The sequence below is a fragment of the Nipponia nippon genome, unplaced genomic scaffold (assembly GCF_047370975.1).
Source record: "Nipponia nippon isolate SJK-2023a ecotype South Korea unplaced genomic scaffold, ASM4737097v1 scaffold_1, whole genome shotgun sequence".
Lineage (NCBI taxonomy): Eukaryota > Metazoa > Chordata > Aves > Pelecaniformes > Threskiornithidae > Nipponia > Nipponia nippon.
The window spans coordinates 117,282,265-117,298,126 of NW_028262290.1; the positions used below are offsets into that span (position 1 = coordinate 117,282,265).

At 49.4% G+C, this 15,862-nt stretch overlaps 1 protein-coding gene across 7 annotated transcripts; it reads left to right on the forward strand.

The window, feature by feature from the left end:
- The first annotated feature begins 3,462 nt into the window (after positions 1 to 3,462).
- On the forward strand, positions 3,463 to 14,383 carry SLC25A38 (solute carrier family 25 member 38). Of its 7 annotated transcripts, none has more exons than XR_015707247.1 (8): positions 3,485 to 3,768; positions 5,400 to 5,521; positions 6,173 to 6,257; positions 6,812 to 6,991; positions 7,455 to 7,623; positions 8,196 to 8,362; positions 9,806 to 10,533; positions 14,246 to 14,383. XR_015707247.1 is itself a non-coding variant. In XM_009464456.2 (7 exons), the coding sequence occupies exons 1-7, from the start codon at positions 3,700 to 3,702 to the stop codon at positions 9,926 to 9,928; spliced, it is 915 nt and encodes a 304-aa protein (XP_009462731.1). In that variant the 5' UTR covers positions 3,463 to 3,699; the 3' UTR covers positions 9,929 to 13,603. The 7 variants fall into 7 exon arrangements, 5 of the variants coding, with proteins under 5 accessions (XP_009462731.1, XP_087624978.1, XP_087624968.1 ...); XR_015707246.1 differs by lacking the exon at positions 14,246 to 14,383 and adding an exon at positions 13,873 to 13,983; XM_009464456.2 differs by lacking the exon at positions 14,246 to 14,383 and having other exon boundaries at positions 3,463 to 3,768; positions 9,806 to 13,603.
- The last annotated feature ends 1,479 nt before the right edge of the window (positions 14,384 to 15,862 follow it).

A 15,862-nucleotide genomic window follows, 5' to 3' on the forward strand; every position in this document is an offset into this window, starting at 1 on the left:
TAAATAGAGATGACAGCCGGCCCGAACACAAGGAACAAGCAGCCCCAGCAGCACTGAAAGTGCTGGGGAGCTGCGAAATGCCCAGGCATCACCCAACGCAGCCAGGAGAGAGGCTCACAAGCCACCCCGTGCGGTAGCTGGGACTGAGGCTGACACCTGGGACACCACAGACATCGTGCTCAGGGGAGGTGTTTCAGCAAGCCTGAGCGAGAGAGGAGCAGGCTGCCTGCAGCATTTGCGCAGAGCTTGTGGCAGCACATCCTCTGGTGCCCGCGCTGGCTGGCGCAGACACAGCAGCACAAAGCGCCCTCGGAGCCGCCCCTGCTCCCTGGACCTGTGGCACGGGTGGCTTCACAAACCTTCCTGGGGTCAGGCTTTGTCCCCAGCCGGAGACACCAAAGGGCGCCTCTGCTTGCAGCTCACCAGGCTCCACCCCAGGCTTTTCCTATGGGGGAAGCACTGGCCAGAGGAGACGAGATGTCAATAGGCAACTGCACAGCATTGGCACAGGCCACTGGCACCTCATGCGCAGGGGAGAGACAAGGCCAAACACCCCTGTCAGGAGACACTGGCTGTGCCCTGCATGGCAGCGGGAAGCCCTGTCTGAGGGGAGCCCAAGAGCAAGACAAATTTGCCACCAGCCCTGGCAGGAAGGTGGCCAGTGTCCCTCCCCTTTCAAAGAGCAGCGTCAGTGGGAGAGAAGAAGGTGGAGGAACAGGAGGAGGAGGAGGCAGGTGTCCAGGAGGAGCAGAGAGGGCTGCAGCTGTCCCTGGGTAGGCACCCTGCGGGCAGGACAGTGCCCGGGCGCTGGTGCCATTCCCGCTGGCAGCTGCCCTGGCCCTGGACAGGATGCCCCGCTCTCGCCTGCCCGCTCCTCAGCCTCGCAGGCGCACTTACGGTGTTACGGTAGAGGGAAAATGTGAGTAGCGGCATGAGATAAACATAACCTGTTTCTTCTGGACAGAGCCTCTGCAGAAAACTTCTTACATGCACTGCAGAGCCAAACCCTCCCAGTTACAGCAGGGTCCTGGTCTGCAGCATGGCAGCACACATCCCCCTGGGGATCCTTCTGGCTTGGGTCAAGAGCTGAAAATTGCCTTTCTTAACTCATAACCACAAATTTGGCATCTTCAGCACCCAAGGGGTGCTTGGCTGCAGCGATGCAAAGAGAGGGGTGGTGCTAGGTGCGAACACACTCGCCAGCTTCAGCTCTGCCTCTCAGGGCTCACCAGCAGCCCCTTTCCTGCAGTGATGTCAATGTCACTTGCTAATCTGCCTGACACATGTCAGGACATTGCCTTGCTCATGCGCCCTGGTGTGCCCATACCACTCTGCACCATGAGCCGCATCCATGCCTTTGTCACGTGCGAGTGCGTGTGTGCAGTGTGCCAGGGTCTCCCTGTTTGTATCTGGGGTGAGGCTGATCCTTGGTGCCGGGTGGCCATAGTGACCTGTGGATCCCGGTAAAGCCCTGTGGGATACTCCTCTGGAAGATGTCCTCACGGCACAACGCATGCAGGGCATGTGGTCCGCCTCCCTGCTCACGGCCACATCGACAGCATCGGTGTCAGCCCTGCATAATGACTGTCAGACCGCCAGAAGGACCCACTGTGGAGAGGTGTCCGCTCCATGGCCCCAGACCCATTGGCTCTGACATGGAGGTGGGTTTGTTGACCAGTGCTGTCACTGAAAATGATCTTGGGGAGGCAGGTCTCTCCTGCACTGGCAGTGCCTCAAAGCAGTGTTTGGCTCTGCAGGGAGGCTTACGTCCCTCAGCAGAGTCAGCGACACTTCACCTTTCGGCTCCTGTCTCCCGGCAACTGGGGAAATTTGCGACCACGGTGAGACTGTAGTGTGAGGCACAGGGGCAGAAGGGACCATGGGTTCAGACGGAGCTGTCCTACACCTAAAGCCAATAGTGTCTGGGCACCCCTGCTGCAGCCACCCCTGAGCAGGGACCAGTCCCGACCCAGATCAGCAGGTAATTTTTGACTCCCCTCCTTTTTAATGAAGAATAAATGTGTCTCCCTCTGGTGGCTGGAAAGGCCAGAGCTGAGTTGTCTCCTTGCATCTCTCCAGGACAGTGACACGAAGGGATGAGGCTCCCTCTGCTGGGTTTTCCCAGCACGGAAATCATCCCTGCAGAGACGTGTGTGATCAGCCGTGCTGCTTCACCTCCTGATGAGGTGAAGCATCCTGAGTCTTATCTTAATGGAGCAAAACTCTTCCAGGTCCACAGCAAGCCACGAACCTGGAGACTGCTGTTGCTGCCAGGGTTTCAGGCTGGAAGAGCTCTTTCTTGGGATGTGCACTGTTTGGCCACTATTGCTGCAGTCCCTGCTTTGCTTCAGGAAGCAACACAAGTGTCCATTGTAGCTCGACCCAAAGACATGGAGGGAGAGGCTCCAGCCGCACCACCCTCAGCTCCATACAAAAGCTCAGCTCCATACAGAAACATTGCAAATGCATCACTTTTAGGTTTGTCAGCCTTATTAGAGTCGTTAAGCTCACTCCTCCAAACAATCATTTAAATGTGTTTTTACCGTGTCTTCAAAGCAAAAGTCAAACAAGACGCAACCTGCCACGGCTAAAGTCAGAATTAGTTCCGAGCGCAAAACATCCCCACACATGCTCGGGTACCTACACAGTCCCACCCAGCACAGCAGAAACACGCCACAGGAAACCAGCCAAAGGAGCTTTTTCAAAATGACATAGATCTCCAAGCCAGCTTCCTTCTATAATCGGTGATGATGCATTTGGTTTACATGGCAAGGTTTTGGTAGCAGGGGGGCTGCAGGGTTGGCTTCTGTGAAGAGATGCCAGAAGCTGCCCCCATGTTGGAAGTAACCAGTTCCAGCTGACTCCAAGATGGACCCGCCGCTGGCCAAAGCTGAGCCCATCAGCAAGGTTGGTAGCGCCTCTGTGATAACATATTTAAGAAAGGGTACAAAACACTGTGTAGCAGCTGTGAGAGAGGAGTGAGAATACATGAGAGGAACAACTCCGCAGACACCAATGTCAGTGCAGAAGGAGGGGGAGGAGGTGCTCCAGGTGCCAGAGCAGAGACTCCCTTGCAGCCCCTGGCAAAGACTGTGGTGGGGCAGGCTGTCCCCCATGGAGGTCCATGGTGGAGCAAGATCTGAGCTAGGGAAAGAAGCACCAGGAGGGATGGAGGTGAGCGGATCGTGTTTTCCATGAGTTAGCAGGCAGAGTCAGTTAATGAAATGTAAGACGCGGCCGCTCCCCAGAGGAGGGAGCTGCATAACGAGACAGGAGCTCGCAAAAGGGAGGAGGGAGTCCCTAAAGAAGAGCTTTTGCTAGCCTGTGTGTTACATTTTCTCAGAGAAGTATATTCCCTCTTTCTTAAGGGGCTGCCATGTGGCAAAGCGAGCAAACACGAGTAAGTAGTTTGTGCACGTAGCTCTCACTGCACCCAGGATTTTCTTTCTAGGAACAGCCCAGCTTAGCTGGAGCGTGACGTGCCTGTACGTGCCGGCCCCGACTTGGCCGGGGCACGGCAAGCTGGCAGGCAGGATTCTCAGAAAAGCAGCTCGTCGAAGCCGCCGCGCACTCCTCCCAGCCTCCTCCTGCTTCGCTGATAAGAAATGGCTGGCTCTGCGGGCGCAGCGAAGACGCGCGGCCCGAGGGCTGACGCGGGTCTGAAATAGAAGCGCCTCGTTTCGGCGCCTCGCTCCTTCAATGCTCTGGAAACCCAGCCCTCCTCTGCTCCGGGCCCAGGATGTGGAAGACCAAGTGGAAACACTCGTGGTAAGAAAGCGCCAGGGAGAAGCTCGGGGTTTTGACCGCCACAGTCTCCACAACAAGGCGGCTGGGGGGTGGCTGCGGGGCGGCTGAGGGAAGGCACGAAAACCACCCGTTATCAACCGCCCCCTTCCCGCCGCCCGTGTCTGACAGAGCCCACTGGGACTCAGTTGCCGGCTATCGAACAGCCACGAGATGTGACAACAGTGCGACCCCGGGGCCGAGGCGGCTGGCTGCGGCTGGCTGCGGCTGGCTGCGGCCGGCTGCTGCTCGCTCCCAGGCCCGGGGCCGGCGCTGGCCAGGCCGCGGCCCGGCGGCGCAAGGGTTAAGGGGAGGTGCACGCTCCCGGCAGGGCCGCGCTCGCCCCGCCCCCTCCCCGGGTTGGCTGCTCGGATTGGCCAGCGGGGGCGGAGCGCCGCACGCGTCACTCTTGCCCGCCGCGCTCACTGGCTGCGGAGCGGCGCGGGGATGCCGGGGCGAGAGGCCGAGGTAGTGACGCGCGTCCGGCCTGACCGGTTATCGTCCGTTGGGATGACGGTAACTGACCGTTGTCCCCGGGCCCTCCTCGCTCGCTCTGCTGAGGAGAGCCCGGCGGCAGCGCCCGGGTGGGAGGCGGCGGAGGGCTCGCTGCGCCCCTTCCCCGCCTCAATCGTGTCCCGCGGCCGCCCGGCTCTTGGGAGTCGGGCCCCGGGGTAGCCTGAGGGACGGGCGGGACGCGCGGGCCCTGCCCCGTAAGGCGGCAGCAAACTGCGGGGCTGCCCCGCCGGCGGGCCCGGGTCGGGGGGGGGAGTGGGGGCGGCCGCTGCCCCGGCCGTGCAGAGCGGCCGGAGGGTCGTAGCGGGTTTTCAGAGGGAAAAAGTCGGAGGTGGAGGGCAGCCACGTGCAGCTTTATTGCGAAAGACACATTATTGGCTTCTGAGTGTGCCCCCCAGAAACCGCCGTGCTGCAAAATATCTTCTCTGACGTGATTCTGCTCCAGGGGGTGTAGAAACTCGTTCTTCATTAACAAAATGCCACTGTGAATTTTAATAAAATTTCCACCTCGCTATGTGGTTTGTGCCTCCTGCCTTATCATCCAAGAAGTGCTGAGAGGTGGCAGCCGGTGTGGATAGGCAAACCAGGCCTTAGCTGAGCAGGCTGGGCTGCGCCTTGGGTGCGTGCGAGCCAGGTTTGAGTGGCGGGCAGTTTTAAGGGAGAGCTCCGCTAGTGCCCATGGCAGTGGGGGACCTTGGTGTGCAATTGGGAGGCAGGGTTAGAGGCGCTGCCAGCAGGGTGCGGAGCAGAGGTGGGTGAGATTGGGGCTAAGGCACAGGTAGTTGGTGGGGTAGTGCGAACGGGGCAACCATTTCCTTTAACATGGCAAATGGTTGCTAATACATTTGATGTTCAGAAAACTCTTTCCAACCATTGAATTGCAAGGAAATTCTGGAACAGTCTCCCAGGAAAGGCAGAGGGACCAAAACCCACAAATAAAACTTCATCAGGCTTTGAAAAGGTCTGAAAAAGTTTTCTGTGCCCTGAGCAGCAGTCCTTAGCTAGTCTGCCTTTCCTATAACGAGCGACATATCAGCTGCTGTATTTTCTCTTGTGCCATTCTTCATTAAATGGCAGTTTAAAGTCCTCCTCTTCTCTTTCAGATGCATCCAGTCCTAAAGGCCTTTGTGTGTGGCTCCATCAGTGGGACTTGCTCCACACTCCTCTTCCAACCCCTTGATCTGCTGAAAACCCGCCTGCAGACTCTGCAGCCTGCTGTGAATGGGTGAGAGAGCGGAGATGTGTATGCATCGGGGATGCGGGGGTGCTCCACCTAGGCTTCTGCCTGGGTGGCTGGCTGGGGCTTGGAGTTCAGCGTTGTAATTCAGATACTGAGAGTCTTTCTGAAATAGGGCGTATGTTTTTATAGCATGGAGAAGGATTGATATTTTGCTGTAGAAGAGAGAAAATGGCTGCTCTTGTGAACACTACTTTAATAGCATGTAACCAGAGCATTTGCCTGTACACATCTGAGAGACTGGCTTGTTTGCTGGAGTGGCCACCGTGCAGTTTCACAGGGTGTCCTCTGTCAGAAAAATCATGTGTTGTTGCCACATAACCTGTCCATGTGTGCAGCTGCTCCCATTTGCCTGGTGTAGTCAATTATGACTACATCTGCTGCTAACAAAGGGAGTGAGCAACTAAAGACGCCGATGAGAGAGGCCTCTAATGTGTGTTACAAGTGGTGGGAAAGCAGAAGGTGACAGAGAAGCCCTGGAACGAGTGACCAAGGAAAGCAGGCTGAATCTAGAAGGAGCACCTCCAAGGTGCTGGGGTAATGCACAGAGATATGAGTGAAAGGGGGTGGCTGCAGAGTACATCTGACAAAGAGCATAAGCAGGTCGTCTCTGCAGTTCCTGTCTTGTCTTCCTTTCAGGTCCGGTCGTGCTGGGATGGTAACACTGCTCTTTAGGGTTGTTCGTACTGAGAGTCTTCTGGGGCTCTGGAAAGGTGTCTCTCCAGTAAGTGGCTGTTTTAACCCTGACTTCTAAAAATAAATACATAAATAACCCTACCATTTATTACTAACTGTGGGCTGGATTTAAATAGCCAGCTCTTGTACAATTCTGAACAAAACCATGTGATTTAGATGGTTAAATCCTATTTTAAGGAGTTAATGTTGTGAATTCCACAGATTAGGTCATAGCAGTCACTGTGGATTTGCAGTCCTGAGTAGCTGAATACTTGAATACCATTGCAAGTGTGGGGTGGCAACTGCACCAACCTCATTTTGTTTTGGAATATCTTGTTCCTAGAAAATCACAGTTGAGGAGGGCATTAAATCCTGGCGTAATTTGAATCAATTTGCTCTCAATGCTGTAAATTATTTTTACCTTGTCTTCTTTCCTCAGCATGTTAGCTGAGGAAAAGTCACTGAAGTGTGGTTTTCTTCGTTTTTTTGTTTTGTTTTGGTGCAAAGCTTCCTGTCAAGTTTAACAGTCTCTGAAATGTTCTGTAGTACATTTTGTCTTATGTGTGCCTTTTCTTTCTTCATCTGCTTCTGTTTCTTCTGAAGTCCTTTGCAAGATGTATTCCTGGGGTTGGGATTTACTTCAGCACTTTGTACATGATGAAGCAAAAGTTTCTAGTAGACCGTTCACCCACAGCCCTGGAGTCTGTCTTTCTGGGTGCCACCGCACGTGCAGTATCTGGGATTTGCATGTTGCCAGTGACTGTAGTGAAGACCCGATATGAGGTGAGTGTGACTTTCTAATTAGTTCCCTGTTAATGATGTCGCACCCCTTCCTCATGATAAAAAAGAAGTTCTTCTGTCTGGAGAAGGTTGCTGCCACTTGAGTACTGGTAGGGATGTAGTCCTGACTTCATCCAAGTTCACGCATTGTTCAGGAAAAGCCATGCACTGATCTTTAGGCAAGAAGTGTAAGATGAAACAGAATTCACCCTGTGATTTTTTAAGTCTCAGTTGTATACAATGTGTAATTTAGGTTCTTTCTTATTGTACGTTCTTGAAGGATTGTTTTAAAGGCTGAGGTAAGTGGAACCCAGTTTTTGCCTTGGGCTGTCCTCTGTGTTGCTGTCTCAGGCATCACATGGAGCGCATACTAACACTTGTTTGGGCAGGGTGCCTTGGGGGTGTGTGTAGGGCTCCTTGGCCTGTGCCTGGCACATGGATGACTGACCGTTGTCTACCCTTGCAGAGTGGAAGATTTGGCTATGGGAGCGTATATGGAGCTCTGAAGAATATCTATCAGACGGAAGGGGCTCGTGGCATGTTCAGTGGGCTCACCGCAACGCTGCTGCGGGATGCGCCCTTCTCTGGGATCTACCTGATGTTCTACACGCAGACCAAAAACTTCACACCTCAGGGTAAGGCTGAACATTGGAGGCTGTAATGGGAGATGTTTCTTTTCTCTTGTCTTGCCCTGGAGTTGACTGCCTGCATGTTCTGCTTATTGCCCTCTTCCTCAGTAGCTAAATTAGTCTCTTGTTGGGTTTTAGGTGGGACGTTCACATTTTCCCGTGGAGAACTGTAGACCTATAGGTCAGGTCAGTGTAGAAATGGAAATTGGGCCTAAATTGATTGATTGTCTTTATGAAGACTGATGCATAAGGTAGGTTAGTGAACAGTTGAAAGAGAGGATGTGTTCAGCTGTCCTTTCTGCTGATGGTTGTCTTGCATACTGATTAGTTTCCACTAACCCGGGGTTTCCTTCTTTGGGTTCCTGTCAAATTCAGTTCCCCAGCAAGTGAGGCTTTATAATAGTGGTGACTTTTGACTTGTAGCCTCTTTTCCCCTTGAAAGGTTTCTCTAGCCTGCATGGATTTTAACTTCTCTTAGACCCTGATGTTGATTCATTCAGTAGCTTTGCACTTTGTCGCGCAGCATGGGTATTCCTGGCCTGTTTGTGTCTGAGTACACTCCCTTTGCTCTGTTGCAGACCGGCTGGATCCAGTGCTCATGCCCTTGATCAATTTTGGCTGTGGGATCTTTGCAGGAATCTTGGCCTCACTGGCAACACAGCCTGCTGATGTCATCAAAACACACATGCAGCTGTCCCCCCAAAAGTACCACAGGACAAGCCAGGCCATTGCCTTCATCTACAAGGTGAGGTGAATCCCTTCTAATATGTGCCATCACAGCCTCACTTCTGATCTCCTTGCCTGAAGCATAGGTATGATAAGAAAGTTGTTGTCTTTCAAAGGAGGTGAACAAATGTGACTGCTTGATGTGCTCTTGCAGTCAGCCCAATCAGTGTCAGCATTCTCAGAAGCTGAGGTGGGTCATGCTGTGGGACACTGAGGCTGAATCTCTTTTCACTGGTTTATGTGCGGACTTGTTCAGTAATAACTGGAAAGTACTCTGGTTGATGGTCCAAAAGCAGTCAGAGGCTTCAGTCCGTTCCTTGTTTTTCCTTGTAATTAGGCTATTTTCTCTACTCAGGTGTTTCTTGCTCCTCTTGAATGGATTGCAAGGCAGTGAACTTGCTCCATGATTATTCTTGCCATTCCTCAGTCCTGCATCTGTTTTCACAAAATTACAGATGATGGGGAATTGGAGAGCAAGCTCAGAGTACTGGAGCACAAAGCTGGGCATATTCCAGCAAGCGTCTCCCAACACAGGCCTGTTTCATGTTTCAGGCTGCTGAATGATTTCACTTCAGTTCTGTCTGTTACGTATTGATTCTTACGCTGGTAGTGATGGAAAGCGCTTAGCTTATTTCATCTTAACTTCATTTCAGCTTAGCTTAGTATGTCGGCTTGGAGGAGCTGTACTTACAGCTGCTGCCACCTGTGGTTTATCTGTGTAGGCACATCTGTGGTTACCACACTGGGGCAAAGGGTTTCTTTAGTATGTAGTGTGAAATGCCAGTTTCGGATATAAGCCAGCTACAAAACAATTCCTTGCCCTTTGGACACTAAAAGAGAAATAAATGCCCAGATCTGTATCCCAGGAATGGGATGGAGATGCACTCAAAGCCCACCTTTCCCTTCCTGCCCTCAGAAGGGCAGATCTTGGCAGGTTTGCTTTGTTTCCATATTGAACTCTATTCCTAAACAGAATTTATTCCTAAATAAATTCCTATTTATTTGTGCATGGATTTTTTTTGTGCATGGTACATTTTTGTCATATCAGGATGTTTTTCTACTTCAGTACTTACCAGTCTCAGTTTTTACAGAATAGCTAAGTGACCTTTGTAAATATGAAGCTCTAAAACAAGGACAAGTCATTTTCTTCAAGTGTCTTGAAACTGCTACACTCTCACCTTCTCTTTGTTGGGCTTGAGTGTGGTTTTCTCCATCCATTGTCCCCATCCTGGCATTCCCTTCTCCACTCACTGCTCTTCTTGCTTTCTTGGGTAGCCCTGCAATTGCACAGTGCTACAGGTTCTTCCTAAACGTTAAATGCTATTTAAGCCTGGGTCTTTCAGAAACTGATTTGGGTCTGGGCTGAAATATATCCTGTGCTGTTCCCTGTAAGAAATGATGAGACATTAAAACACTAGAGGCAGATTATGATGGATTGCTGTTTGTTTATCTCCTGTTGCAGGACTTCGGGTTGGTCGGCTTTTTCCGAGGTGGTGTGCCCCGTGCCCTCAGGCGGACTCTGATGGCAGCAATGGCATGGACGGTGTATGAACAGATGATGGAAAAAATGGGCTTGAAATCTTGACTGACTTGCACAAGAAATGACCAGCTTCACTCCTTCTCCTGCTTGCTGTGATCAACTGGCACTAGAAGTTCCCAGTTCCACAGAGGAATAAGCCTTGCTCAGCCAGGAGGAAGAAAGCCCTTCTGAGACAGCGGATTAGCCCTTTGGGCAAGTAGAGGAAAGAAGGATCGGAGCTTTGTGTCATTTGATCAGTGCATTCCAGAAGGACAGCACTTGCAGACTGCCACGGGAAATGGCAAGGTTTCCACAACCTGGTAACTATGCTGAGAGAAAAGCTCCTTTTAAAAATAGCTCTGTGCTCACCACCTTTATGCAATGAGACATCGCTGAGCAAAAGTGTTTAAGGAGAAAACTGACTGCAGAACCTGCCAGCCTGTTCCTTGCTGGTCTGGCCCGTAAGGCTACAATGACCCACTGTCTTGATGTAGATCCTCATTCCACGTGGGCTTTGTTCTCACAGGGGAGCGTTGCAGACCACAGTGGGAGACTGGATGTGTCTCAATGTTTATATCGCAGGAGTGGGTAGAAGAAAAATGAAGTGCTGAAGGAAAGCTAGGAACACGGTCTCTGTCATGCACAGTACAAAAGTGATGATAGCAGAGAAGGTAACTGGAACCTCCTTGCTGTGTCATGTGTTATTAAGTAAATGAGCATCTTAACACTCTTGAAATGTGCTTCTGACTCTACAGCAGTGTTTGCACAGGAATTAAGAAGCCTAAGGCACTTTAGAGTTATTGCTACCAAAGTTCTACTTGTTCTCTGAAAAGCATTTTTCCTGCTGGTCTGACTATATCAGGAACATTCAAGTATTTTTTTAATCCAGTTGTACTAGAGATTTATTTGCTTCCTATTATTCATTTGTTAATCCTAGATCAACACCCTCAGCGCAAGCTTGTCCTTAGATGTAGCTTTTAGGGTTATAGCTCATAATGCATAAATGTATAATGGAAGCAGATATAGATACTGACACTTCAGATGTCCCTTAAAAGCTGCTGCTGATTGCATGTGGAGTAGCTTTGGGTTTGCTCTTTTCTGTAAACTTTCTCCAAAGTTTGAGACCTGTGAGTGTTTGGTAGGGAACTTTAATTCTCTGGCTCCACACAGACCCTTCGCAGTTTCCCAGCCGATCGTTTTCTCTTAGCAGGTAGTCCATATTTCAGTATTCCTGAGTTTAGACTTAGAGATAAATACACTTTTTTCATTCACTGTGCCTTCTTCCTCATTCCTACTTTGTTACAAAGACCTCATAGTGTGTGCTGTCCAAACTTGGGTACAGCCATCTCCCCTCTTCACTTGTGCCTCTATGCTGGCTGGCTGGGTTGGGACTCTTGCAGCTCCGTCAGCATTGCCACAAAGCTGGGCGTAGAAGTGTGCATCCTGTTCTGTAGCGTGCCTTGCAGGAAACATAGCTTTGGCTTTTATTTTCTTAAATATCTAGGGATATTACAATTCATTTTAGAAACAGAGCAGATGTCTCTAAATATGAAGACATGACACTGTAGCTGTACGAAAAACTGGTACTACCTACCTGTTGTTCGTAAAATTTAGAGTGTAATTTGCACAATCACTGCCTGCCCTGGCAACCTCCTGAGCACAAGAGTAGAGGGGACGTGGGGTGTAAAAGGTGGTCTTTACCAGATTCCAACTCCAAGAAGGTTGGACGACTGACACGAAAGTTAAGTCTGAGTAAAGTGTAAGGGGACAGGTTGGAGGCTTGGAAGGCGCTGCCTGCTTTTAGCCTCAGCCCATCTGCGAGGGGAGACTGGCGCTACGCAGTGCAGGAGTCTCCAAGAATGGTGGTGGAGGGTCCCATGTGCACATGTCTATATATTAATAATAGAGCACTGCATCAAATCATTCCACGTGACTGACAAGCTGTCAGATTCCCTCTGCTGCTTCTCACTGTCAGGCGCGTAGGCACGTCATTTGCCAAATCCTAAATATGAAGAACTGTTCCTTTCTTTTGCTGTGAGGTTGTAAGGGTGCATGAAACAGTGGTAACCGCACATCCTGCTGTTTGCTATCCTGAGCACTACTGGCACGGAGAGCTGGAGAACCAAGTCTAGGATTGCTGACCGAGTGGAGTAAGGTGGCAATTACCTGAGTTACCTCCTATGTCTTTTACTTCCCTATGTGTGGGATCAAAGCAACATATTATACTGGAAGCCTGAATTTATTTGGGGCTTTCTTAATCCGGTGTGTAAGGTGGATCTGTTGTTCATCCTGGGCTGTGTCAGTCAAGGGCTGTACATGGTGTCGCCTGCAAGGTGCTTCACGAATACTTTAGTTCCTGATTTAGCAATGGCAAAGTAGTGTGCAACTTGTGCAGACAGAAAATACTTAGGCTCTTAAAAATGGGGCAAGCAAGCAAAGACTGCTAGGTGATAAATCTTGAATTAATGTCCTTATCAGAAACTTGAAATGCAGGAACGCTTCAGTGGCTTTTATGCCCTATACTCCTGCCTGGTCACATAACAAAGGAAGAACTAGAGAATTTATTCTGATGTGCCGGTGTCTTAAAGTCTACCAATTTTTTTTTTTTTTTTTTTTTAAGTCTGGATTCAGGCCTAAAGCAGTGTTAGCTTTTCCTTTGGGAAAGTTCTTCCGTTCCCCTCACTTTGTGGAGAATGAGGAGGGTTTTTGTTGTTGCAGTACAGTGAAAAAGTATACGCTTTTGACTTTTGAATTAGCCTGGGCTCCTTTGACTTTAAGAAATGGAGAATCTAAACTGCACTGTGTTTCATCAGCCCTCGGTGCTGCAAATCCAAAAACATCTCTAAGTGTGAGCTGGGGAGAGTGAGTTTTGTGGTGTGAGTTTTGTGGTGCAAGTTTGTTGTTTGTTTTTCTTTATTATTTCTTTTGTCAGGTCTCTCATATGTGGGGGAAGGGAAAGCCCAAAGTTCTGTTTCACTGTCTTCTGAAAGCTGTGTCACACAGGCAGGCGCAAGACTATTTCTCAGCTCTGATCCTTACCATCCTTCACCCTTTTCCTCTCTTCAAAAACATTGTTTCTAAACTGATAGATTGAAGTTACTTCTTGATAGCTATAGCAAGTCAAGAAAAGTAAGTGTGCAGAGTTGAAGTTCAGATATATTGCCCTTGAGGTTGTATGCTTCTAATTAACAACAAATGGTCATTGTACAACCTAAATGCAAAGTAAATTAAATAAAAGATCCGGACACAGGTGCTTTATCACCTACCTGCATCATGCTGGCAATTCAACACTAACAGTCCTATCAGATAATCATTTCCAACGCCATCTTAGCTGGGATTCCAGAGAAGGTGATGTGATCCCTTCTCTATATGGCAGGATGTCAGTCGGATCCCTCTTGGAATGACCTACCTTGCTGGCAATACACTATTAGTGAACGTGCATTGGCTCTGCTTGCTCCTGCAGCTGTGGTGTAAGAACACAATGGGTTAACATGTTGAGGCAGCCAGTATTGAAGTGAATTGTAAGGACACAAGAGAAATAGTCTGATTGTTTATGTTTTAGAAACTTCACATTTCCATTCTTCCTGTGCTGATGATTTTTTTTTTTCTTGCACTGTTTAAACAGAACTGGAGCTTTGGAACATTGCATGGGTTTGAGTATTGTGTTTATATGTCTATATAAAATATTTATGTAAGAAGGTGTATTATATGTTTCTATTAAAAACTGTTTGCCAAAATGAACCATGTCATCTCTTCAGTGTTTCTTTAAAAAAAACAACCCCCAAACCAATCTAACCCACAAGGGATGGGATGGAATAGAGGCTCAAGAAAGCAAAAGGAGTTTCCCAAGACGACAGGACTGCTGGATGAGTTCAGAGCCCATGCAAGGCAATGCATATGCTCTTTTTCTATGGGGTATAATATACACAGGCTGTGCTAGTACCACCTAAATCAGCTTTACTTAAATGGAAAAAACACATAGCAATGGGGAATCTTTGTCTTTTTCACAGCTTCCTCTGCCCACCTGCTGTGTGTAAAGACTGATGGAAATGGAATCTCCCTACCTGCTGGTGAAATACCTGCCTTTAGGACTGTGGGGTTTTGAGCACGCTGGGGAGGGGCTTTTTAATCTCCTGCCAGCCAGGTCTGTGCTACTCGGGCAGTCTGATCTCGGTACGGGACCGGGGATTGCACCTGGGGCATAATTCTCCACTGCGAGGCGTAGTGCAAGGCGATGCTGGGTTGCTGGGATCTCCTCTCGCTGTCACAGCACGGCCCTGGGATTCAGTAGGAGGCAGGTTGTGCTAAGCAAAACATCAATATTGTTGATACTGAGATGTACCTCTTCCTGGTGTGAATATCCCAAACCTCTTCTCTTTTTAGATGTTGCCTAGATGATGCGTTCTTATATGGAGCAATTTTCACAAAGAATTACCTGTGCGTAACAGACTTCCCAGACAGCCCTGGTGTGCAGCTTTGTGCTGGCTGGACCCGAACTGCTTGTGCAGGTACCTGATACCCAAATCAGGGGGGCGATAGTGCCTGCTCTGAAACGCAGGGCCCCCCAGAGCTCTTCTGTTGCCTCGGAGCACCACCTCCGGTACAGAGGGTGTTTCTGCTCACGCCGCTGACAGCTGCCCCAGCTGTGAGAAGAGATAGCAGACGGGCTCCCCAACCTTCTTGGGTGGTGGAAGGTGGGAAAGATAGATAAGGAACAGTTTAAAGGCACTGTCGTCGCAATAAAACATTGACCTATGAATCTCCCTTTCACCTAAAAACCAGGCAAATGCTTGGCTTGCTTTTTTATTTTTAGTGTATTATGTGCCATGCATGATCGCTGACACCAGTACGAAGCAGAAGATATTCCTTATCTCACGCACACACATAGATATGTGTACTTTTACAAAACCAATGTGGAGCTCTTGAATATGCTTATCCCTTCTAGTATTGCTTCTGGTTTCAAAGTATCAAGCTGATTTTCCACATTGCACTGTTTCTTAATTTCCAATTTTACCACTATAAAATGCTTTGGGAGATTTTATCATAATGCATCAAGGAATTTTAGTAAAAATGACAAAAAAACAATGAAAGGTTAAAATGAGACCTCCACAACTTTTGTGACAGATATTAGGCAATTCTAGCTTTGTAGAACTAGAAATAAGAAGGGAATAGATTTGCAGCAGTATGTTTCCCCAAAACATGAAAGGAAAAATAACAAATGTTTCAAACACAAGCCAAGAAGGTATTTACAAAGCAGCATGGTATTGTGCAGCTTCACTGGAGGTGGGTCGATCTCCATGGGTTCCTCTTTATCTTCTGGAGGGTCCAGCTCCAGCGGTTGCACACCGTCTCTTGGACGACACCCACTGACACTTTTGGCGGGATAGATACAGCCCCAACATCTTTCTTCCTCAGCCTCTTCCCAAGGCACCGTTCGATCTGTTCCTCACAGGACCGCTTCTGGCAGCAGACAACCTCTGTCCCCCACCACGGGGGCGTTCTGTTACAGCCCCCTACTCCAGTTTGTGGGGGGGACTAAATTCAAGGAGAAAGCTACCGGTAAGCACTCTGATGTTAGAATTGTTATTTGGTGTTTCCGTGTGTTATCAATAAATATGTGGCTTAATTGCATGTGTGTCAGGCCCATAGATTTGGGAAATGCTTTTGTATCTGCCTTTCACAGAGTTGTTTTCTGCCCGCAGGTTTCATACTTGATGTGATTTGTCTGCTCCCTTCACTGCCCTCCCCGCGCCTTTTTTTTTTTTTTTATTTAATTTTTAAATTAAAGCATCAGAAATTTCCACGTTCCCTCCAGGACTGCAGATGATCGTCTGCCAAATGCAGCTTTTCTCTTGTGACACTGAATAGCGTGTGATCTGAAAACATCTGCGCCCAAGTGCTGACCCTCGCCACTCCGTTGCGGGGTTGCCCAAGGCTTTGGGAGCAGCTCTCCGGTGAGGCAGGGAGAGGTTTTGTTATGCGCCAGGCTGTGCACCAGAG

Bases quoted from the DNA above. Each gene is read 5' to 3' on its own strand.
- SLC25A38 (XM_009464456.2), top strand. From the start codon at position 3,700: ATGCTCTGGAAACCCAGCCCTCCTCTGCTCCGGGCCCAGGATGTGGAA. The intron at 6,258-6,811 runs GTAAGTGGCTGT...TTTCTTCTGAAG, and splicing joins TCTGGAAAGGTGTCTCTCCA to TCCTTTGCAAGATGTATTCC. The intron at 8,363-9,805 runs GTGAGGTGAATC...CTCCTGTTGCAG, and splicing joins CCATTGCCTTCATCTACAAG to GACTTCGGGTTGGTCGGCTT.